The 24,014-nt window shown below is 49.9% G+C and overlaps 1 protein-coding gene across 1 annotated transcript; it reads left to right on the top strand.

Moving 5' to 3' along the window:
* Nucleotides 1-447: 447 nt before the first annotated feature.
* SSUH2 (ssu-2 homolog) lies at nt 448-23,811 on the top strand (the record flags this gene model as incomplete). Its single annotated transcript, XM_080386999.1, is given in 12 exon segments — nt 448-535; nt 5,343-5,567; nt 6,677-6,859; nt 7,852-7,899; nt 8,549-8,673; nt 9,319-9,381; nt 10,288-10,314; nt 10,318-10,373; nt 11,941-12,033; nt 13,349-13,454; nt 14,644-14,751; nt 16,682-23,811. Coding segments are annotated over 12 exon segments (1,269 nt in total). The 3' UTR covers nt 16,829-23,811.
* Nucleotides 23,812-24,014: the final 203 nt, after the last annotated feature.

The raw sequence follows: 24,014 nt of genomic DNA, 5'->3' as shown, positions 1-24,014 counted from the left end.
TAAGAAATGTTATTATCAATAGCTGCACAATTTGATTTGGCAGGACCCAAAGGGACAGCAGCTCCTCCAGCTGATGTCTGTAATGGAGCAACAGCTGTCTCCAGAAATCTGTGGTCGTGGCAGTGCTTAGCTTGGCCTCATTATCTTTGCCCTTGCCAAAACAAAGCACCCCTCTCCATGTCACAGGACCCCAGCATGCTGCTAATGGCACCTGTGCACTCCTGCAGCATTGACCGAGTTATTTAGGCAGCAACTAAGGTGGACAAAACTCTGCAGAGAAGCAAATCCTTCTCCCCCTCCCAGAGCCTATGCACACAAAACTTTGGAGTGAAAGGTCAGGCCTTTACAGACCTTTGGTGGGTCAAAAGTTGGTCCTTTTGGTGGAAAATGCAGCATACTCTAAGGAAATTGCCTACGTTTTCACAGGTTCTTGTGTGGCACCCCAATATGTTGGTGCAGCAAACCTCTTCTGATTATTCAGGTGGACAGCAGATTTTTGGCTACGAGAACGGCTATGGGAGACTCCTAGGGTCTGGTGAGTAGGGATAGCTCTGAAAAACAATAATTTATGATTGTCTTTTCATTGGACACATCCTCTTGTTACCTGATTTCTGAGGCCATAGTCATTGTCTCATAAGCTTAACAGCACCACGCCGCTCCCTCTCTGTGTCCATGGGCTGGCAAGGGGCTTGAGGAGACCAAACAGAGAAAGCACAAGCATGAGAAGCCCAAGAGGCAAGTAGAAATGCCGAGGGTAACTAACTCTGCTGCCATGCAGTCACCAGCTCATTGCACAGCTACTGTGTTCCCCACCGGCTTGGCTTCAGTGATGGACAGGGCTGGCCTGGGTACCCAGCCTGGCACTGAACGGCACTGAACAAAGCATCACTCATGTCTTCTCCAGCATCTGCGCTGAAGTTAGCAGGTATTCAATAATTATGCTGGCTGTAATGTGGCTCTACACGCAGTCTCTGTGACTTCTGAACAGCTTCCTCTCCAGTGGGGCTTACCTTTAGGAAGCCAGCACGGTATGCATGGGCTGTCTGGCACTTTCCTTCCCAGCAAGCTTCTTCTAAGTCCAGCTTTGACATCGGTTCATTAATTTCCAACATCTTCATTGTTTGGCACAGGGGAGTGGCTCGTGGGGGCTGGGTTTCATTGCTGTGAGCACAGAATTTGCAGAAAACAACATATTCCAAGAGAAGGTTGCTGGAACAGGGTCATCTCTGCTACTACCCTATGCAAATGGAACAAGAAATGAACACAGACAGTAAGTAAACCCAAAAGAAATATGTTGCATGCTATGCTGATGAGTTTCTTTACTATTTTTATGCTGTTGCACTTCTTGATTAAGGTATTCATAAACTGTGTTTTCAAGTAATACATTAAAAATAACTGTTTCCAGAAGGAAACTCTTTTCCACCAAACATCAGCATATGTGCTTCTCAGGTCGATGTTTGTGGAAGGAGTGGAAAGGGTCGGCAGGTTGGTTGTGCCATGTCTGTGACCTAAAGGTGTTGCACAATGCAAAGTCCACTGGTTCCAGTGGAGCCAGGACTTAACCCTTAAAGTGTGAGCTTAGTCCCTGAACTTCTGCTCCTGGGATGCTTCCTAGTTTTGTCTTTAAGGTGGGATTCCTGGAGTCCACTGTAAGCTGCCTGGCATGGGTTAGAGATTAAATGGGGGGTTAGCTTTTAACAAAATGCTGCTTAATCAAAATATCTGTCACGACAGAGCTTTAATTTTAAGCCCTTGACTATGTCATTTTCATTAGATGTTAATATGGTACCTGAAGAAACTCTAATTATGTGGGGCTCCAGTGAGGTATTGCTGTTACTGATGTTACTGAAAAGTAATTGAGTTCTGAGTTTCCTTGATTTATAAATGGGAAAAGCTTTGATTAGCTTAAGAAGAAATAATGATGCTACAGGAAGTTTGTTTAATCAGATGAGGGGGGGAAAAAAAGGTTTGTGGTCCTGGAGGTGCTGCGCAGAGTGCTGACACCCAGCTCAAGCAGGCAGCAGTGAGGCAGCAGGGGAAGTGGTTGATGGGGACCAGAGCTGCAGGTTAACTGCCAGGGCTTGCCACAGACGGACACTCTCCCAAACTTTGGCTATGAGTACAATCCTAAATGCACTGAAAGTGGGCGCCTTCCTGCTGGCATCGATGGGCTCTTGCTCAGTTACTGCTTGTGAGCTGCGGTGTTTGCTGTCCCCGTGGGCTGCCTGGGTGTGTGTGTGGGGAGAACAGCGTTTGGCCTTGGTTTATACCTGTCCCAGACTTGTCCCTCCCTGCAGAGGAATTTCCCCAAATGATAAAACACGGTTACTGCTCTGGCAGGTGGACTCCATTCCTGGTTCGCATACAGAGATGCGTTCATGCCACCTTCCCCTCCTTTATCTGGTCTTTGTAGCTGACCAGTGCCCATGCTCTACGTGGTGTTGCACCTGGACATCACGAGTGCTTAGCAGACAGCACCCTTGGGTGAGAGGCAAGGGATCTTCCAGCTGAGACATGGGCTCTGAGTGCATAGAACTGTCACCCTGATTTTTTTCAGCATGTGCATAAAAGTCTAATTTTAGACACCTGAGGAATGTAAATGCTAAGTGCAGATGTGCCGTGTGGCTCTTGGGCACCTCAGGAAAGTGAACAGAGGCTTCCACCCCTGCATGTCTTCACTCAGCTTTTGGCCTCTCACCCTGGTTGCAGTGGATCATGCAACAGCATGCAACAGGCAGCAGCAGGGAGAGATGATGGTGTCCCAGTGGTCCTTAGCAGGCAGGGAGCCCTTCTGTGGAAGATGCTCAAAGCTGTTGGTGTCCCCATGCAGGAAGGACAGGAACATGGCAGTGCACAGCATTGCCCAGAGAGGTTTGGTCATATTTTAACAACTATATGTTACTAAAAGGCCAAACCTCTGATTTGGTTTGGTTTCAACCAAAGGTGAAACCAGGTTTTAGTGCCAGCTCGGATGAGCCCAGTGGGATGCTGGGCTGCCCTGCAGGAGCCGTGCAGGTTGTGTGCTCGGTGCCCAGGGTTTTAAGAGATGCTGTGATGTTGGGTTGTGCACAAGACTAATAAACAGAGCTTCGAGTCTGAGGCTGGAGCTTGCTCCTCCACTGCTGCATGCTGTGGGAATTTTGCTGGCTGTTTTGGTTTGTTTAGAGCTGGATCCCGATGATACAGAATGAACCCTGAAATACCAGGTAAGTAACAGCCTAAACTCTGAATTTCCTGGCTTTGGTCAAAGTCTGTCTCAGACTTATTGTTGTTTTAAAATGGAGCAATGTGTTCATGTTTATAGACTATTGTGATTTCCAACAATATCACTGTAGCAACAGCTGTGCAGCTGATCTATTTACTCCAAATCAGCAACATTTTTAACCTGGTCATTTAAACCATTTCCATGGGACGAATTTGGTACTTGTGTTCTTATCTCTATCTTTTGTTTTAAACAAGTTTTTGTGTAACGTTTGTACATTAAGCTGGAGAAAACTGGAGAGGAACATCTCACAAGGGCATGTAGTGATAGACAAGGGGTAATGGCTTTAAACCAAAAGAAGGCAGATTAAGATTAGATACTGGGGAGCAATCCTTTACTGTAAGTGTGGTGAGACACTGGCACAGGCTGCCCAGAGCAGCTGTGGATGCCCCATCCCTGGCAGTGCTCAGGGCCAGGCTGGACGGGGCTCGGACCAACCTGGTCCGGTGGAAGGTGTCCCTGCCTGTGGCACGTTGGAACTAGGTGGTCTTTAAGGTTCCTTCCAGCCCAAACCATCCTGTGATTAAAAGTAGGTGTTTGGGTTTTCTTGGTAACTTGTACAGAAATCCATTATATTTTGTAATGAAAATAGATTTACTGTGATAGAATAGTTAGAATAAGAACCTGGGAGTTGGTGCTCCTGGAATATTTCTCTGCAGCACACTAAGGAAAGGCACACATCCCATCCTCCCCCTGCCCTTCTCTCCCACCACGCGCCAAGCATGGCACCTGCCCACCCGGTGGGGCTGCTCGAGGCTCAGTGAGCTGAGGAAAAGGGAGCCCTGACCAAAGGTGTGCACCGTCCTGTCGGTCCCTTTGGGTTTGTAACTGCATTTTCTGAACGAGGAAACTCACAATGTTTTCAGGCATAGCCGTGTGTCCTGCTCCTTATGAGTATGCAGTGCATACAGACGGACAAAAACCAGCAGTGCAGCACCGAAATGGAGGGAAGGCAAAGCACCTCTCCCGCGGGTTCCCCACCCCGGGGCACAGAAGAAGCTGGAGCTTCATCATGACTGAAGCCCCAGGCAGCTCCATTGTCAGTGAGCTAACTGGCCAGTGAATCCAAAATTGTTTGAGATACACTTCACACACCACTTGAGGAAGGTATTTCTTTTTGGTCTAGACATGACCAAGATAATTGCGCTGAAGGCATCTTACCGATTCATTTTTTCATAAGGAAGTTCTCCGAAGTGTTTATCGCTCACCATTACTTGGAAACCTGTGCTCCTTCAACTCAAGGACAGTTTTGTCTTCTCCTGCACGAGGGATGCGACATTTCACATGAAGCATGTAGTTTCTTATTTTCATCAGCAGAAATGATGGAGAGATTAATTTAGCTTCCCAGAAGAAAGGCATGTGCTCTCAGAGGAAAAGCCTAGTAAATCAAGTGGATGGATGACTGCCCTCAGTGTCCCTCCGTGCCGGCCAGGCGGCATCCCGGTGCCAGGCTGGTGTTTCCTGGCTCCTCCGCATGCTTGCTCCTCGCACAGGCTGAGTTTTCATAATCAGCTGCTGTGATGTGAAAGGTCACTGGATAAAAAGCTTAATAAAAATAATTGTTTCTGTGTTAGGCGTCAGGAGGACTAGTTGCTACCAGTGGTTATTTTTAGAGAGGTACCTAAGGAAAGAAACAACTGATATCCCATGAGCAGAACTAAAATAAGTTGGGAACTTTCAGAAAAGGCAGTTGCTTGGAGAGCAGAGTCACTGCTGGCCAGACTAAGGGCTGTTTCAGAGGCGGCCAGGAGGTGCTGCCCTTAACCCCACGGTCATGTCCCGTCACGTCCCGTCCAAGATGCAAATATGGCCAATTTAGAGAGAGCTCTTCAACTGCGGCTTTCTCACCTGCTTACCAGAGAATGTCTCGGGGCCGTTGGGAAGTTCCCGGTGCCCTTCTCCTGCCCTGTGCGCTCCGGCCAGGCTGGGCTGGTGCCGGTGCCCCCGGCGGTGTCCCGGTGCCCCGGGCTGGGCCGCTCGGCAGGGCTCTAACGGGCACTGGCGGGCCACAGCGGGAGCCTGGGACCTGCAGGGCTTTGTCGCCTACACAGGGTGTCGGTGTTGCTCCACTTCAGCGCAGGCACTGAGCTCCTGGAAAGCAAGGCGCTGGGAAAGGACAGCAAATCCTCCGAGCGCTTGTCGTCCTGTGACATCCGTTTGGTCTCCAGATGCGCTGTCCAGCCTCGAGGCTTCCCCGTGTTTCCAAGGGCCACAGGTGACCTGGACCCCAAGCTGGAACGTCCCCTGGCGCCTTCTGCACGCCCGGGCGGGCTGGCTGGCTGCAAGCGGATCATCCAGGGCAGAGGTACGTGCGTGGCACTGGCTGCTTGTGTTTCTGACAGTTTGCACTCCTGTGACTTATCTTCTGACAGTAGGGAAACAACAGCAGCTGCCTAACCTGCGGTCCCGTGCAACCCTCCCCCTTGTACATCACAGCCACTGGAACGGGTGCATGCCTGTCCAGCTCCTGTTACCTCCTGGGCTGCTGTTTTTGGCCCGCTTCTTTTGCAAACAGATATATTTTGGAAAACGGTTGGCTTTGACCTCTGGCTGTGCTTCTCCCTACTTGGAAAGTCATCAGGACCTCTGCGGAGTGGGGAGCTGGGGCGGCTGTGCTGCTCTGAGACAGCAGTGGCCAGAGCTGTGGGCACGGCTGCCTGACTCACCTGGGAGCTGTCCCAGCACCTTGCTGGAATGCCACTGGGATGAGCTGAACTGTCAGAAACTTCTGGCTGGCATGTGTGTAGTGATTGGTGTGAAGCAAACCACTCACCTGTGAGCAGCTTTAGCTGCTACAGCTATGAATCTTCCTGCATTTGTGAGAAAAATCTGCCTTGGGTTTTAAATTGGGCTTGAACTCCTCAGTTGCCCTTTCCCACAGGAGCGAAGCCCCTGCCACCTGGTGGGCCAGCCCAGGGAACTGAGGAGCAGGTCCCTCTTCATGCAGCACAGGTAAACAGCTTTAGGGAGTGTGTGTGTAATGCATTTCCCTTGAAAGCAGCTCGGTGCAACCCCGAGGCAAGAGGTGAGCCCTTGCACCAGCCCCCTATGCCAACTGGGGTCCCAGCATGCCAGAGATGGCAAAAAGGCTGCCCCTGCGACAGGCATCAACAACTTGCAGCATGCCCATGGCTGGACCTGGGGGCAGATGCAGACCCCTGTGGCACCCACAGCACTGGCATAATCCTTGTGCCATCTCCTGCCATCATCACCACTCATCATCCTTTAATACTGACCTTACTGATATTGCACGAAGATATTTTTTTAGAATGCAAATCTCTCTCTTTTTTTTTTTTTTTTTTTTTTTGTTAACAAGGAAGATACCAGCTACATTTCTGTGGAAGAGGTGAGTGCTCCCAAATGGGCTGTACTTCATTTTTTTTGTAGTAGGTTAAATACACAGAAAGTTTCCAGTGAATTCTTTAGAAGAGTATAAACCTGTTTTGCTTCTGTTGCCTCCCAGCGTGCCCCCGGTGACAGAGGCGGTGGCTAGGCAAGCCCTCCTGAGCTTCATGGCCTCCCAGTGCTGCTACGGGAGCAGAGAAGCAGAAGAGCTGGCCGTCCAGTGGCTGTGGCAGCTGGGCACGTACCTGGTGAGTACCCTCCAACCTGGCGCCTTGGGCACCTCTTCTGAGAGGCTGGAATAATTTCCAATTACATAGTGACATTGGGCCATGAAGAACCACCCATTCATTACATTAAATGGCTTTCATCCTACTTTATTGCAGACGTACAAGTGCTTTCCAAGGAAAGCCCACCTAAGAGCTGACTACAGGCTTTTATAGCTGGAGCGTCCATCCTCCTCTACTGCAGAGCCCCTGGAAGCTGCCTCTGACAGCCTGACTTTGGCAAAAGAGCCCTTTCCTTACCCAAACCGCAGGAACCTGCCCTGCAACTTGGTATTTTGGGCTCAGGCAAGCACAGGGTGACCTGTAATGCCATTCATCTCCCCAGGCTGTGAATCTACTTTGGTAATGTTTAATTTCACAGAAAATTTGTGGGCTTTGATTCCCTATTATCACTCCTCTTACTGAAAATAGCTGTTGCACATTTGCTGCTTGCTATGGTTAGTAGCTGGCTCCTGAGCCAGTCCCGGTTCCGGGAATCACTGCCTGTTGGGGACCACCCAAAAAACCAAACTGGAGGGTTCTGTGCTAGGCTTTGGGAGGGGTCCTGCCAGGGCAGGCATCTCGGGGTTTGCTGCTGTGCCCCTGGTCCCTCCCTGGGGCTTCTCGGAGGGGATAATGCAAGGATGCTGAGGAGCAGGGTGCTGGGAGTGCTCTTTGATAGACGCTGGGGGGCAGGTGCTCCTTTACAGTAGCATTTGTTCCACTTCTGCAATTATTCAGATTACTCACAAATGTTATCTGGGTCTTTCCTAAAAAATAAGCAACAGGATTCTCTAAATAATGGCAAAACTACCTTTTGCTGTGAAAGTGCCAGCCAGTTTTTCTTAGGCAAACTGTACTTGGAGACAGAAGAGCCTGGGAATGCTCCCAAGGCCCATTATTAGCAAGTTGCAGTTCAAATTTAAATGGGGGCTTTGTGCAAGGTGTCTTTGTGGCAAGTGCATGATTTTTCTCTTCTAGTATCGACTGGAGTAAGGTTAAGTGAGTGGGTGTTTGAGCCCTTCACCAGTAAGTGATTCCCTGAATCCCACTGGAATAGCTCTCGTGGGATGTGCCCCACACCTTGGAGCTGTGGCAGTGCTCACTGTCCAGGGCTGGTGTGGCTCCTGCCAATGGCTTGAGCCTGGTTTAATGTGCGTCGGGTTTATCTGATCCCTTGTGGCCATTGGGACTCTGCAGGGCCTGTGAAGCTGCAGCAAACTTCTTTCCTTGACAAGCTTAGTTTGTTTTCCTCGTGTTCGGGGAGGTTTTGTGGCATGCCCTGGGAGCAGAGGCTGTTAGATCCCTGCCTCTGCAGCAGCAGTTTCCTACTGGGGGCCGTGGATACTTGATGCTGGCCAAGATCCGAGATGAGCACCTGTGTGCAGTGGGGCTCTTTATTGACCTGCGGAGGAGCGCGGGGGACCCCTACTTCTGGTTTTGGGGTGACAGCTGACTCCCGGTGCCCATAGTGGGGGGAGACAGGGGCTGTGCCATGGTGGCAGGAGGGTTGTTGGGTACCTTCAGGGGTGGCATGGACCACGTCGTGTCAGTCCCTGGTGCGATGCCTGTCTGGTGATGGGGAGCAACATCAGCTGGTCCCCAGCAGCACCAGGAGCCGGCCAGCATCCAAACACCACTGCCAGCAAGGTGGGTAAGACACCATCTCCTCCTGTAGAGCATGGAGCTGCTGGACCCCCCAGGGATGCCCCCCTGGACGCCTGGGACGTGGAGGTCGGCCCCTCCCAGCTCTTCCAGGGCCAGACACGGCACTGCCGGGTGTCCCGCTCAGCACTGGTCAGGGTGAGTCCTCCCTCGCCGCTGCCTGCTCGTGCGACCCCTTTCCCTGGCCCATGGGCTTGTCATGGCTCAGGGGGCAGCCCCCAGGTGGGGCAGGGTCCCTTCCTCGGTACCCTCAGCTCCTTGGGATGGGGATGGGCACTTCACGGCAGTTCTCACTTTCTTGGGTTGTTCTTTATTAAATGCTAAGGGAAATATCAGACACCCCTTCTTCCTGGTGTTTTCTTCCTCTAGAAGTTTAAGGACCGACCTTGCTGCAGCTGTTCAAGAAAGAGCACTGGATAGTCTTTCCTCTTTTGTTAATTCTTTTTTTTTCAATGTTAGCAGAACATTTGTTTGCATGACAGTTCCCATTTAGCTTGTCGAGCTCTATAGCTGGTCAATTTATTTTACTTTTTAAGTGAAATGATGAATAAAAAAAAAAATTACTTTCTTTTGCCAGCACTGCATAGACATTTGCCTTTGTTAAGTAATTATTACTTATGACTCCTTTAATGGTTGTAGACCACAATTTTATGGTGTTGGATCCTGTCCTGTTAGCACCAGAACTGTATAACTGAATTTAGATGAAGGAAGAGTGCATGTGCATAATACAAGATATCAGAAATCCCTGGGCAGCTGTGTGCAGGAATAATCTTCTGATTTCAGGACTGTCACAGATGCCATGGTCACGGCCGGTCCAAGTGCGGGGTGTACCATGGGGCAGGTTGGGTAAGGAGCTGGGAAACTTCCCACCAGCAGCCTGCGGTTCCTGTTCCTCTAACCTGCGGTCCATTTGCAAAACTACAGCGCACACTATCATCTTATCACTGTACTTATCACGAGGGCTGGATGTCTGAGAGTGAGTTCTGTTTTATTGCCCCTTTGCCACCCTGTATCCCAAACCCACTCATGTTCCGTCCAGCTTCCAGCTGATGTTCCCAGGTCCTGCAGAGATGCTGGATGGGGTTGTCAAAATCCTGCCCAGGTTGAAAAGGTGTCTTACCCTGTCCTCAATCGATAGCCTATGTGTTATGGTGGTGAGAGGAAAAGGAAAAATTTCTGCGCTGTTGAAATGAGGTCAGATCTTAAGCATGAATTACGGCAAACTATTGCTGTCTTTCAGATATGCTCAGTTCTGTGTTTGGGGTCTCTGAGAGGGAGAGGAGGCTTAACCCAGGGATGTGAGTGCAGCTGTAAATCTGGCCTCCTGTCTTTATTTGTTCTTCTGCACAGATATTCCCAGACAGCCAAAAGATGTATTGTTATTGCACAAATTTGTTGCTTAATTAAAGTTAATCTGATTAAATATGAATGCTTAAATAAATGTATAGTACTAACTACAAGAATAAATTACATTGGAAAAACACACACACAAGAAAAAAAGGCATTTCTACCTAGATTGTGTGTCTAGTTTGCATCACTGTTTGACCAGAACACCTAATTAATCCTGGGTCACAATTTATAAGCTATTTTGTACACTCTTCACTGGCAATGTATGTAATTGGCATATGCCTTTCTCTGCAAGCCTCAGTTAGCAATTATTTTGATAACATGCATCAAAGGTTTTGATTTATAAACCTGACATGCTTTTATTCTAGCAGTCACCATCTATTTTAATTCTTTGTGTATTTGTAGATGAGGTGTGTAACGTGCAAGGGATCCTGATGGAGGCTAAAGCAGCAAAAGAGATGCCAGCTTTGTTCAGGTACAGGTCGCAGAAGGTACGGTGGGCTCCTCTGCACATCACTTGGTGTGGCTCTGCTCGGAGCCTATTGCTTCCCTTAGCCCACATGCACCCACACAACAGAGTGGTTAGTAGAAACCAGTCATCCCAGTCCTGCTGGCCTGGTGGAGCTTGTCAGCTGATGGTCTGCTGGTAGGAGGAAAATACTGGAAGGTTGGTAGGGGAAGGAAAAGCCCTTCATCCAGTATGTCTAAGCCAAAATTACTTGACTTGCTTCTGGCAGAGGGTACGGTGCCGAGCTGGGGCATGCTTTTGCATGCCTGTGTGCTTTTTTTATTTTCTACCATGAAGATCACCCAACAAATAAAGCAGTACAGCAGTAGCTTTATTGTTCAGGAAAAATGGTCAGAAATAGCCTTTTCCCCACTCTGATTTTTAAATGAACTTTCATTTGTAACATATATTGCTCATTCTGTGTGGCCCACCCTCAGCATTCAGAACCCAGGTTGGTATCCCAGACTTGTGAAAGAAGCTCTTAAGCATTTGGAAATGGAAAATAGAATAGAAATGGGAAAAAAAAAACCCACAAAGAAAATAATTTTTTGGCTTGGCTTTCTTCCATCTCTTTCACCTTTCTGTTACAAGACTGTTGCATTTCCCAGCTTCTCTGGGAAACTGGAGAAAGCTTTGGGTTTTCTGGTGAAAGCAGAGTTTCTTGGACCTTCAGCAGCTGCAGCAGGAAGGAGGCTTCGAGTCTCTCCAGGTCCATGCTCAACCGTCCATCCCAGGTCTCGGTGGGCTCTGCTGGGCTCAGAGCCTGGGGCAGGGTGGTGGGGCTGGAATGAGCCAGCCTGCGATGACAGCAGCAAGTTTCAGGATTGCTCTGAGGTCCAGTTCCGCAGTGCCCGGGTGGGGTTTGGCAGGTTTCATGGCCAGCCCAGCCTGGACAATTATTACCACCTTGGTTTTTTGCAAACATCAAACTTAACAGGCTTAAAAATGATATTTAAGTGACAAAAAAATAAGGTACTGTTCTAAAACTGTTCTGTTTATGTGGCTCCATTAAGTTTAAAATAACAGAGATGGTATTGTGCATAATCATGGCAGTCATTTTAAAGCATGAATCCACTGGGGCTAATGATGTCTTGAAGAGCCTTAATGAATCAGTTGTTAACTGCTGCTAATCTGTGTTGCATTGATGCAATCAAAATGCTCCATGCATAAGCATATGCCTCCTGCATCTGCTAGAAGCACAGGCAGCAGCATCTTCAAAGTGACACTCGCCTTCCTACCGTTGTGTGGGGAAATTGTGATTATCCTTAATTAGATGTACAAATACATTCTTTGACTAATTCCACATTTACAAATAGTTTTGAAGCTGGCATTAGTCATTTGTTTTCCCCGGCAAATATGTTATATCCCTTGAGTCACAGACCGGGGGGAAAATGTATGTGTGGTGCATGTGCTGTCATTGACTCCTGTAGCTGCTGACCCAGCCGATCTACACAAACAGTCTGAAACAAATCCCACCCTCAGGTCTGCAGGCCCCTGGAAGTGGGCAGTGTTTAAAATCTTGGTTTAGATCCCTTTTGTTGCATGCAAAGGTGCAATACCTGTTCTGGCTGGGGCAGCAAGACCTGTACAACCTGTCAGGGAGGGAAGAAGCTACAACATTTCAAGCAGCTGGTGATAACCTGGTAAGCAGCACGGGTAAAGTTCAGAGCTTCTGTTCCTGGTTTTACTGCAAGGCTCGGGAGCGAAGCTGGGAGAGTATTTGTTGCTTTTTCTCAGGCAGAAACAGGGGCTTGGAGGGGGCAGCTTCAGTCCTTAGTAAGGCACGCTTGTCCATGGGGTGTGGTGGGAGCTGAAGCTCATAGAGGTAAAGGATGGTCCAAGGTCACCCAAGTCAGGAGTGGAGATGGACAGGCTGAGCCCCTGCCTGGTACATGCTGGCGCAGCCCCAGCCCGAAGCCCCTGGCCGCCGGGGTGACATGGGGCAGTGGCTGGGCTCCTGGCTGGGGCTTCAGCGATGGTCTAAGGCTGCTGGCTGTGCTGATAAGGGGCTTCCCATTTGGGAGCTCTAGTGCCAGAGAGAACAGATGGGGATGAAAAAGGTCTTAACTTGTGAGGTTTAGGAAAAAGCCACTACCTGCCCTGCTGGGTGCTTCCTGAGCACTTTCCCATTTTTGTACAAAATGTCTTCAATTACCCTGTGTGAAGACCTTAATCTTTGAAAACACTGTCTCCGTCCACACTGAGAGGCTGGAAATGGCCCCAGCCATGCCAATCACACTGGTGGGACTGCTGGGGGGCCCCAGCCCCAGGGCTGTGCTGCCCCGGACAAGCACAGCTCTGCCAGACCGGCAGCTCCTTTGGAGACCATCATCAGGCACTAACAAGGTCCATGTCCCCCAGGTAATAGAGCAAAACGGGTCACTGAAATAGGAGCTGTGGCTTTGGAAAGGGAACGTGAGACTTCTCCTGCTGCAAGGACTTAATAGTTGTAGGGGGCTCTGAAAGCCATAAGGCAAGGTGATCACCATGGTGGTCTGGTTTCAGGATGCAAGAGTCATCCATGGTTGTTGCATATACAAAGTTATTAAGAAACTAATGTGGGAGTGCACAAAGGCTAGGCAGACATGATTACTGTCCTCGGAAATCAGGGAGCACCCAAGCCTCAAGTTGCACCAAGGGAGGTGCAGACTGGATATTAGGAAGAATTTCTTCACTGAGAGGGCTGTCAAGCACTGGCACAGGCTGCCCAGGGAAGCGGTGGCATCACCGTCCCTGGGGGTATTTAAAAGACACATAGATGCAGTGCTTAAGGACATGAGTTAGTGGTGGCCTTGGCAGTGCTGGGTTAACAGCTGGAGTTGATCTTAAAGGTTTTTTTTCCAGCATAAATGATTCTATGATTCTATTATTACTTGGTCACTTAGAAAGAGCCTGGAAATAGCTCAGTGCCCTACAACCAGCCTCAGATCGTTCAGTTGCTTTCCCTCTCTCTTGCAGGAAGAACAACATATTTGAATTTGTTTCTGAGCATCATCTGAACTTCCCAGGGGAGCTGCTCAGTAAAGTCAGTGGAGAGAATATATTTAAAGATGAAAATGTGGTGGTGAGTGTGGCTCTTGGGGCTGGAGGGGATCCCCCCTGCACAGCTGTAAAAAAGCGGGAATGTGAAGTTCCCAGTTCACATTTGTGGGACACAGCTTCTCCCATTTCTACAGTCAGGAGAAACTTAGGGAGCAATGGGATTATGGAATCCAGCAAAAGTGGGTCTTTTTTCATCTGCAGCCACTGGGAGATGGTGTCTGTGCTCCTCCCTGTGAGGGCACTGGGGTCAGGGAGCTCTCAGGCTGGAACAGAGATGCTTTGGCCAGAGCAGGGGTACCTGCAGGTGACCTGTGCAGTCTGATGGTGTGGCACCAGGACCTCTGGGTGCCTGCAAAAGTCTGGGCAAAACAGTCTGAAAACGGCTGAAGCACAGCGCTCTCCCACAACCAGTGTCATTTCAGTTCTGCCCAGTCTTCAGCTTGAGGTTGGTTGGGCTTTTTTCTTATTGCAACTGAGTGAGGATTCAACTGTACCTTTTTGTTACTTATTAGTTGTTTTGAAGTAACCTGTAGAAACTTCAGCCACGTACCAGGACTGGGAGATGGCACCACGCAAGAACAGACCAGCTCTCCCCCAGAGAGCTATTACTCAGTGTCATGCACCTGTAGTGAAGATTCTGCATCTGGTGTTGCAGAATTCCTTTGGGATTTGAATGATGCTTTAGCATCTGAGTCACTCTCCAACAAATGCATTAAAATCAGTGGGCTTCTCACATAAACAGCTATCACTCCTGGCTATGTGAGAAGTAGCTGCATTCATGACCAGTTCTGCTTTGCCCACAAGCCCAGTATTTCTTCTGTAAATTGTCCACATGCTGGGGGAAACAGAGAGGTTTAAAAGACCTTTCAGATTTAACAGTGCTGTGCTGCTGGAGGATGGTGACAGTGAATCTTATTGGGGCACAGAGTCACCTGGTGCCAGTTTTTAACCAGCCCAGGAACGGCAGCCTCCCCCCGCGCTGTGCTGGGCAGCACTAGCCTCCGCCTGGAGAGGCACGGTCCCCGTTTTGGACACTTCTACATTTTGCTGGGTGGGATGGAGGTCTTTGGGACTTTGAGCTCAGCATTTGTTCTGCATATTTCCATTATATGCGCAGGTCTTTCCTTGTGTGTGCTGGTAACAGGTGGAATGAATATATTTGTGCCAGACAAATAGAGTCTCTTTTGAGCAGCTGGGTTTATTTCTTGCAGGTGTACCCCACCATCGACTTTCCTGAACCCAAGATCTCCCTGGCCTCGCAGCGAGCCATCGCAGAGCACAGTGCAGCCTTTTCCATGTCCTCTCGCATCCGCCGGCAGGTAAAGGGGAGCTCGGAGCGGGGCCACCCCCATGTCCCCCCTGCCTGCTGCGCACCCCTGAGCTGGGGAGGTCAGCGAACGATTGATTAGTTAGCTTGGTTAGACACAATCAGATGTCAAGAATAGCAACCAATCTAATTTTTTATTTAGAGGTGATCTTTAGCAAATGAAAAAGAAATTCTAATTATCACAGAAATCTTAATTATCAAGTGAAATACCAAGGAAATAATTTTTTAGAAATGTTTTGAAAGATGTAGGCAACTGTGGTTATTATTGCTCCTTTTACCTTTTCAAAGCCATGGCAAACATTATCTATTACCACTATTTTTATCTTAGAAGCTAATTTTGAATAAACATTAGGATTCCACTCCATCTGATTCTCACTAGAGTGTTGCAATCTCTGTTGCTATTATAAATGTGATTGCAAATGTGAACGTTTAGCTAGAACATACTGTCTTTTCACCCACAGGAAAGAGAAGGTTTCATGTTAAAAATGCAAGTAAACTCAAAGACCAAAATAAACTTAAAGGGAAATGGTTTGCTTTTTCCATGCAGTCTGTCAAAACCAGCTCTTTGGCAAATACTGTCCTCCAACTTAATTCCAGCCTATAATTTCCACTTCTTGGCATCAGAGGCAGTTTGTTCACTAGATTGCTGCACAGCAGCCAAAGCATCCTCTAGCTGTATAGGAAAGCAGGTGCCGAAAACCTCCTGCCCTGCCAAATTGCCGGCACCACGTAGTATTTATGCCGATCCGGGCTGCCTTTTGCCGGTGCTTTCCCCACCATTGAATTTTTCATCCACTCTGCTTGTCGTTGGCTGAAGTTCTTCCACTTAATAATCAGCATCTTTTGGAGAAAGCCAGGGAGGGAAATCTCTTCTTTGTTGCTTGGCTGATGTTATTCTGGCTTCTTGCGATGCTGGCCATGTGTCAGAGGTAATGTCAGGACCATTGATACCCCCTGGGTTATGGGGGCTGGATCTTGGCAGGCTTTGCTGGGCTCATGGAGCTTTCTTTAAAACTGAGCCTCTGCCCCCGTAATGGCAGCAGGAGGTGAGAGCCAGGGTGGGCGCCCGCCCCTTGGCTCCGTGCAGGGCTGCCCTGGCGCAGTGCCCTCCCGCTCTCATCCCACGGGGCTGGCGTGTGTCACTGGGTTGGAGCTGGTGGCAGTCCTGGCTGATCTCAGGTAGCAAACTCACCAAAGCTTGGGTTTTGCTGGTGTTGGGGAGAGGCAGGAATTGCTCAGCTTGTTCCGCAAAGATAAGCAAGGAGCAAAGCAGGGCCCTCCACAAGGAGGTCAGGTGCCACCCGTCACTGGTGACAGCCTGCCTCCTGTAATTCAGCCATGAGTGATAATTACCAGGTAATTGGAGATGAAAGCAGTGTCCTTCCCCCTCAGACAGCGAAGGCAGCAGAGCAGCAGGGGTTAAATCTGCAGCAATTCCTGCTGCAGTAACACAGCACAGTGCAGCCCATCACTGATGTCCCTTCCTGCTTCCAAGGGACAGAGGTGATGTGTGTCCACAGTTCAGCACCAACGCCTGTGTGTGCTGGTGTGCACCCAGACCCCTGTGGCGTTCACACCAGTGGGATGGGGGCAGATGCTAACACACCGAGGACTGGAAACAAGGGCTTACAGGGTTTAAGGAATTAGCTTAAATAAGTATAAATGCAGTAAAAATGGTCTAGTGTGCAAGGGCTGGAACATGCTAGCTGCAGCTGGGGGAATTTCTGATGGCTGTAGTGATGGGCTGGTGGATCCCCATCAGATTTCATTCTCCCCTTCACAAAGCAGGAACTCTTTCAGACCTGTGAGGCTTGTGGCTAAAGCTGGGGCTTTTTTCCTCTCTGCACATGTTGGTCTAAAGCAAGACACAGCACCTGCTCTGAGCTGCAGGTTTCATTTGAGCTTTTCCTTTCCTTTTCTGGCGTCAAACGATTGAGCTAACCCCCATCACAGAAGTCCACTACCAGTACTCAGGGAAGCCTTACCTCTGCTACATCTATGGGCTGGAAAACAAGGTGTACGTGCTGGACTACCCCGAGAGGTGCTGCTGTGGCTGCGCCATCGTCTGACAGTCGGTGCTGGCAGAAAAGCACGTTATGGCAGCGATCACCCAGCGACCCTGCACCCACAGGGATGCTCCAGGACCTTTCCCACTGCTCCAGGTATGCTTGCATCTGCAGCGGAGCACTGCAAACAAAATGGAGAAGGGGAAGCAAGCCATGACATCCCTCCCTCGAGACCACTTGTGTCTCTGAGCCGGGGCCAGCTCCAGGTATCCCGCTGAGTTCAGGATTTGGGTAAATATTCCCCCCTGTAGATGTTTTCCTTTCTCGTTACAGTGCTGCATCACTAGGGTGATGCATATTGACAGAGACATTTTCAGTCCAGCTATGCAGCTTATGACTGCTGCCTTCCTTTCCTCATTTTATTTGTCAGTTTTCCCAAATTACTACATAATCTATAATGATATATTTCAAAATCTATCCAATTAACAAACCTAACTTTAAAGGATTTAATATTAAAATACCCAGGAACGACGTCTGAGGAGTGGTTGTACCAATACACAGTTACTGTCTCAGAATAAAAGGCTGCAGTGGTAGGCGCTGCGGGCGATGTCTTGGCAGCCACAGGGATGGGGAGAGCAGGAGGGTGTGAGGGGGAGGACATGGAGTCACCCCTGTGTGCGTGGGCTGGGGGGGAATGAGCTGTGCCCCTGGGGACAGCACCCACTCCTGGGCCTCATCCAGACAAGGGGCATTGGCTCCAGTACCTGCAGGAGGCAGTTCTGCCACATCTTCCTCTTTTTTCTTTTTTATCACTGGTCTTGCAACATTTATCTCAGAAAAGAATGCAGGAGAACCTTGGCTCACTTTGGGTTTAAGGCTAATTTGATTTAAGTGCAAACACTTGTGTTTGTAGTGTAGAACTTGAGAAGCTGAAGCAAACAGACCCGCAAAAGTTCAGAAATGTGCAGGCAAACAGAAAGATGTCAACAGTCATATTTAAAAACAAACCTAACAACTCTCCTCTCCTGTGATATTTTTTTTTTTTTTTACATAGTTCTTGTGCTTTTTGGGGCCTAATGACGGGGTTTTGCATGGGTGGTACTGGCTGCCCTCAGCAGACTGCTGCATCCATTGGGGATGTGTTTGTCTGCAGCCTGATGCTCTTGTCTGTGGTGAGAGTGCCAGCTGAGTGAGCAGGCTGCCACAGCCAAATCATGGCAGAAACACCCCTCGAGGGGTTGGGGAATTTTTAAAAGGTAAAGACCCATATACTGGCTTGAATGGTCATTGTAAGGGGTGAGAGTAAGGAAAAAAATGGCTGGGGAAAGATGTTTAGCAGCCAATGGATTTTAAACAAGCGAGTTGAAAATTACTTTGTAAAGAAAGTGTTTTTTAATGTTATTTCTATAATGAAAAAAACATGCGATTTCTGCTAATGTGTAAGCAGAGAGGATGAGCTTTCCTGATTTTGCTGTGGGGAGAGAGACACAGGCAGCAGCTGCTGTCCTGGAACAGAGGGATGTGCCCCTGCGTCAGCCACGGTGCAGAATGCCTGGAAGTGACAGATTGTTTTCGGCAGATGCATCTAATGCATTTTTAGTCTGGCCTTACTTGTGTTAAACTAGTCCCTGGCCTGTGTAAGGCTGGAAAATACCTGAGGAGCTGATCCTGCTGCTAATCGTACTGGGTGGCCCACGCAGTGCTGGGCAGTGGGTGCTGGCATTGGTGCTGGGGTCCTCTGGAAAGAGCTGCAGGACCCCAGGCACCATTGGCCATGGTCATGCAAAGCTCACGTGGCTTGTGTGCGGGAGCTTCATTGCAGTCTCTGCAGCCAAGCCAGGGCTTGGGTTTGGCTTGTTGGAAGGGTTAAACCTGGGTGAGAGCCGAGCTGCAGCTCCCCCAGCACTGCTCCTGCACCCCCAGAGCCCCTTCACTTGTGGCTGAGCAGCAGAACCTGCAGGGAAACCAAAACTGCTGCGCATCGGCGTAGGAATGGGTATGACTTGGTGCACCTGCAGAAAGCAAACGGTTGAGAAGAACTACAGCACAAAGCACATGGAAATGGCCGGCAGGGGAGAAGGGAGGTGCAGGGGTGCTCAGCCCCGGGGTGCTGTGGGACCCAGGGCTGGGACTCCCCGGGGAGCTGCCCTGTCCTACAGCAACCTAGCTAGCAGGAAAATGCAGCCGGCAGCTATCCCACAGGCAGGCCCGTTCCCGCTGGACCTGAGGCTGTCAGAGGGTACCGTGCCAGTTGAAAAGACCACCTAACACCATCAGGGCAAAGAAGAAAGAAAGGTAAGTGTTTTTCTGCTGAGCCACCAACAGAAAGGGACCAGGCAGTTTGGATAAGCTTTAGAAGCAATCCAAACAGCCTAAATAGTCATTGGACCAGATTCCTTCTTGACTGAGCAGTTGCTAGTGGTTGTTCAAAAACAAATACAACCCCCACTTTGCTCTCATCGAGTCATTCTTGAAGCATGAGACAAACTTCATCCTCTCTGCTGCCGCCACCAGGGTGGAAAGGGCCAAACAGTGCCCGGACGCTGCCGTGGCAGCTGATGGGCAGAGGGACGACTGCTCAGACATCCTCTGTCTGCCATATTCCTGCTCCAGCCCTGTCCCAGTGGGACCAGGGGCGGGGGTCACTTGCTGGAGGGGGGCACTGGGACCATTAGCCCCTCCTGCACCCACTTGCTGGGCTTCTGTCCCAGTGCTGAAGTGTTGCCCAGGCAACAAGGTGAGCATCCTGGATGAAGGCACATGTGGGCACAGGGGACTGACACCTAAAGCCAGGTGCCACCTCCCCCCTGTGACAGACTCGGGGTGGCAGTCCTGCCATTCCTGGCATTTTATTAATAGAATTTTAACTATTTTTAGATCAAAAATAAATACATTCTTGGCTCTCAAGCCACACTTTTCAATGCCTGATGAATGAGCAGGACCACTTTCACAGGAAACTATAAAATTCCTGGGGTGATGGCTTGCGTCTGCTGGAGTGAAGGGAAGCAGAGTTCTACGCTCGTTCCGCCTGCCAGCCTGTGCTCAAATGCCTTCACCAGCAGGGAGGGCTGGTCATTACTGTTATTAATAACTGCACTACTGTGTTTATTATCAGCACTGCATGGGAACGAGGAAAGAAACTTGATGATGCTGAAACCCTTGTCCTGTGCTTTAAAAAAAACAAAGTTTTGTAAGTCCCTGCTAGGTGGGAGCAGAGGCCCCCTGGCCTGGCCAGACCATCAGAGATGCTGTTTAGGACCAGCACCCAAGGGTGGCCATTTTCTGCCATCTCCTCTCCTCATGTTCCCCAGCACCATAACGAGGGATGCTCAGGGGCTTTGGCTAGTTCCTTAATTTGTCTTTATGGGCTTGCTGCCCAGGAATTCATCCAGCGTGCTCCTGAGCACACCTGCCCTGTGTGCCTGTGCAGCTGCCTGGGGTAACAAAGGCAGGCTGCAGCCTGAGCACAGCTCTAGGGTTGCTTGAGCTGACTGTTACTTCAGTCACTGCAGCATGTGTCCGAGGAACCTGGCGGAGGGCTCATCTGCGACCAAAGCAGCAAAAATGCTGCCAGGTGAGTCCAAGGTCTCCCACCTCCCCCCTGCCCCCTGAAGGTTTACAAAACAAGTTCAGTCAAGTTCAGTCTTTTGACACAACAGCCTCTAAATGCAATTTCATCTAATAAATATGATAAACTGGTTGCAGCAACCATGCTTTCAGCTCATCCTCTCCTGCTCTTGGTGGCAGGGCAGTGCAGCACTGCATAAAACAGGAGGGGGATGGATTCCCAGTGGGTTTGGCTGGGCACCATACGTGGACTCTCCCCTGCAGCCCCCCTCCACAGCTCCATCCTGTCTCAGGGCCCTGAGCAGACTGGGATAATCTGAATTCCTCTATGCCAGGAGGGATGAAGTTCTTGCAGCAAAGCCTACCAGGTACTCTCCATCCCTGGGAGCTGCAGGCAGCACCATGGGGTCTAGGGGAAGGAGCTGTGTGCTCCTCTTTCCCCCTTCCTCATCTCAGTTTAGCTTCCTCCTTGTGCTTTTGCTTCTAGCACCTTTAAAATAACATTTCTTCTATCCGCTAGAGCAGCTTCATTGCTTTACATCGAAAAGCCAAAAGCATACTCAAGAAACCCTTGAAAAAACAGTATCTTCCCAGGAAAAAAATTTTCCCCTGCATTGATCTGTCCATCTGTCTTAGCACCAAGATTCCTCACATACTGACCTCCTGACACAGCCTGCTTTTGTGGAGAAACCCACTCTGAATTAAGCTGCTTTTTCTCTCATCTCACTGGGTCCTGGACATTTTTTTCCAGTTTCTGAGGCTGTGAGGGCTCTCATGCTCTCAACATGGTAATAACATATCTGGCTGTTGTGCTTGCTAATCATCAGTCAAGCTCCCATTTTAGGCCACATTTTCACTAAAATGCTGCCTTATTTGGCCTTTTCCTCCCCACGATTCCAGTGCCATCACCCAGCAAGCAGCCGATTCAGCTATTGCCCCAGCCATCCCCTGTGCAGCGGAGAGGGGAGCCGCTGTGCCAGGGGGAGGTGGGGGGCGCGGGGCCGGTGTCCCCTCCCACCAGGGACCTGGGGATGGCATGGCCGTGAGCCCCAAAGGCAGCCCAAGCAGCTGCGGAGTCTGTGTTTGAGTGAGGCTTTAAACCTTCCTCCACAACTCAGAGCCTGGGATGCGCCGGGGCTCTGCTGCTGGCATCTGCCGGATTCTGGGGGTGGCCAAGTGAAAATCTACCCCCAAGGCACCCGCTGAGCCCCCCCTTACAGATCTCCATCTCGCACGGTGTTACAGAGCACGGCAGCGACACGGGTGCCACTGAGTGCTGCTCCCCCTGGCAGAGCTGCAGCTCAGGTGACAGTTTCTGCCCTGACCCCTGCGTCCCCAAACGCCACTGCTTACCGAATAACCCGCATGAACGGCTCTGAGCATTTCCAGCCTCACCAGAACGTCACCCCCTGGGGTTTCTGTCGCTGTCCCACTCACAAAGCATTGCAGCCTGTGACCGCTCAGCAGCGGGTTGTTCTGGCCCAGCAGCTCCAGCTGGAAGGGGAATGCCACTCCTGCCAAACCTGTGACGATGAGACCAGTATCTTAATTATTTACCCCAGGGAAAGAGGTGTTGTCCCATGGGACAAGCTAAGAAACTGCTACCAAAGTGCTGCTGTCACGTGTTTGCAAACAGTGGGGCTGTTCTCCGTGCGGGTGCTCCCAGCTCTGCCACCTGGCAGACCCAGTGCCACATGGCACAGCCTGGACGGCATGGGAGAACCGGCTTTATTTCCCTGGGACACCTTGGGACAACCGGCTTTATTTCCTTGCTCTGGAACTTTCTTCTTGCCATGTCAGAAATTCACAGCCCAACCCTATAAATCTTCTTTTGGCTGGAAACCCCACTATAAAAAAAACTGTGCCAAGAGCTAATTAGAAACGAAAGAAGATTAATTTTGAAAAATCAGATGAAGTGGGATATTACAGGGTTAGGGATATTTCCTGATTGCATAAACCCAAACAAAACAAAACTCACATATTAATGACTCCTAAGGGATAAAGAGATTTATTTTGCTACATTTAAGAATTAATCTGAGTCATCTTATTACAGGAGGTGGTTTTGCCAGCTCATGCTGCTGGTATTTCTTGCAATAAAATGGCCGAGGGCTGTTCAGTTTGGGATGTCCTTTGCCACTGCCTGGGACCAGACAGCTGGGGCCATGGTCACACAGTACCCACCCCTCATGGATGGTCCTTCGCTCCCACCTCAGGAAAACCCAGTTTTTCAGTGCCACGTACCTTGTGGATGATGAAACTGCTTGGGGAGGCATCCCAGGGCAAAGGAAGCAGGACAGCCTTGGGGTCAGGTTTCAGGTGAGGATGCAGGAGCTGATGCAGGAGGTGGTGGGGGATGTTCCTCTGAGCACCCATCCACATCCCCTGGCACCAGGGCATGAGGGAGATGACAAAGACAAAGCACGTTTTCTAGTGTAAACTGCTTTGACAATATATTTATAATGAGAACCTAAAAAGTGGAAAAACAAAAATACCAAAACCCCCAAACATATTTGAGGCAATACTCATGAAGCAGCAGCAAAAATTGTAGCAGTCCCTTTGGTGACTCCATGGGTGTTGGAGTCCTGTTGACTTCTTGCATCTATTTTTGACGTGAAACAGCTCAGATGGTGAAGACATTAGCTAGCTGTGCTTGCCTTGTTTTATGAAAAAGAAGGAAGTACCTCTCCCATGTGGGAAGGGAAGGAAAAAAAACCCTTACAAGTGAATGCAAAGGTCAGGAAAATCTACTGCCACCTCCGTTCCCCAGGAGGGCAAATGTGCGCTGGGGCTGGTGGCAGGGCTGGTGGGTGGGCTGCTCAAAGCCAGGCAGAGCGTGCAGCAGCACATGGCCAGGGCAGCTCCTCCACACGGAAACTTGCTCCAGAACGGCCGTGCTCTGCAGCGGGTTCCGCAGCTCGCCTGGGCTGGTGGCTCTCTGGGGCGATGCTGAGGACACTTGGCAGCCACCTGTGCAGTACGTGGGCGCAGGCAGGGGACAGCAGCACGGGTGCTCGAGCCGCTGCAGCAGGCTGCTCGGGCAAAGGGCTCCGTGCTGGGGGATGCAGCAGGGTGCTGGACTCTGGTCTCTGTCTAGGAAACACACATACCAAGCCCCACTGCTGTGCAGTTCAAGACCTTGTAGCAAAACATGAGTTGTAGGCTTGCAGTTGCTGGGGAGTGCTGGCGTCTGAGGCTTGTCCAGCCGGCTCCCTTAGGCTGGGAGGGCAGAGGCATCCCCTGCAGGCACCCAGGTGACCAGGCTTTCTGGCTTTCTCCACCGTGCCTGCTAAATCAGGGGCGAGCAACAGAAAGACCAAACCTTTAGTATTGTGCAAGGAAAACACTGATTAGACACGTGTGGTAACTGACTGAAATGCAGCATTATGAGGCCTATTTTTTCTTTTTTTTTTCCCCGCTGGCCGCGTTACTCCATTTCCCCAGACAGATGACATGTTTATTTGCCTGAGCTGTAGCTGGGAGCTTGCACAGTCTTATCATTGTCAAAGCACAGCCTAGCAGAGAAGCGATTTTATCTTTTGCTCTCTGCTGTTTTTGCTCCTTCAGGGCTGCCCTTGCAATAGAAAAGTAATTAGCAATTGGGCAGCAGCTCAAAAGAGGTTGTGTGATCGTCTGTAGAGCTCCTTGCTTTCCCAGACAAACAAATGTTTCTAACTCTTTATTT

This window comes from Falco punctatus, assembly GCF_963210335.1.
Source record: "Falco punctatus genome assembly, chromosome: 4".
NCBI lineage: Eukaryota > Metazoa > Chordata > Aves > Falconiformes > Falconidae > Falco > Falco punctatus.
The sequence above is the reverse complement of the archived record's forward strand: the minus strand, read 5'-3'. Positions and strand labels throughout refer to the sequence as shown.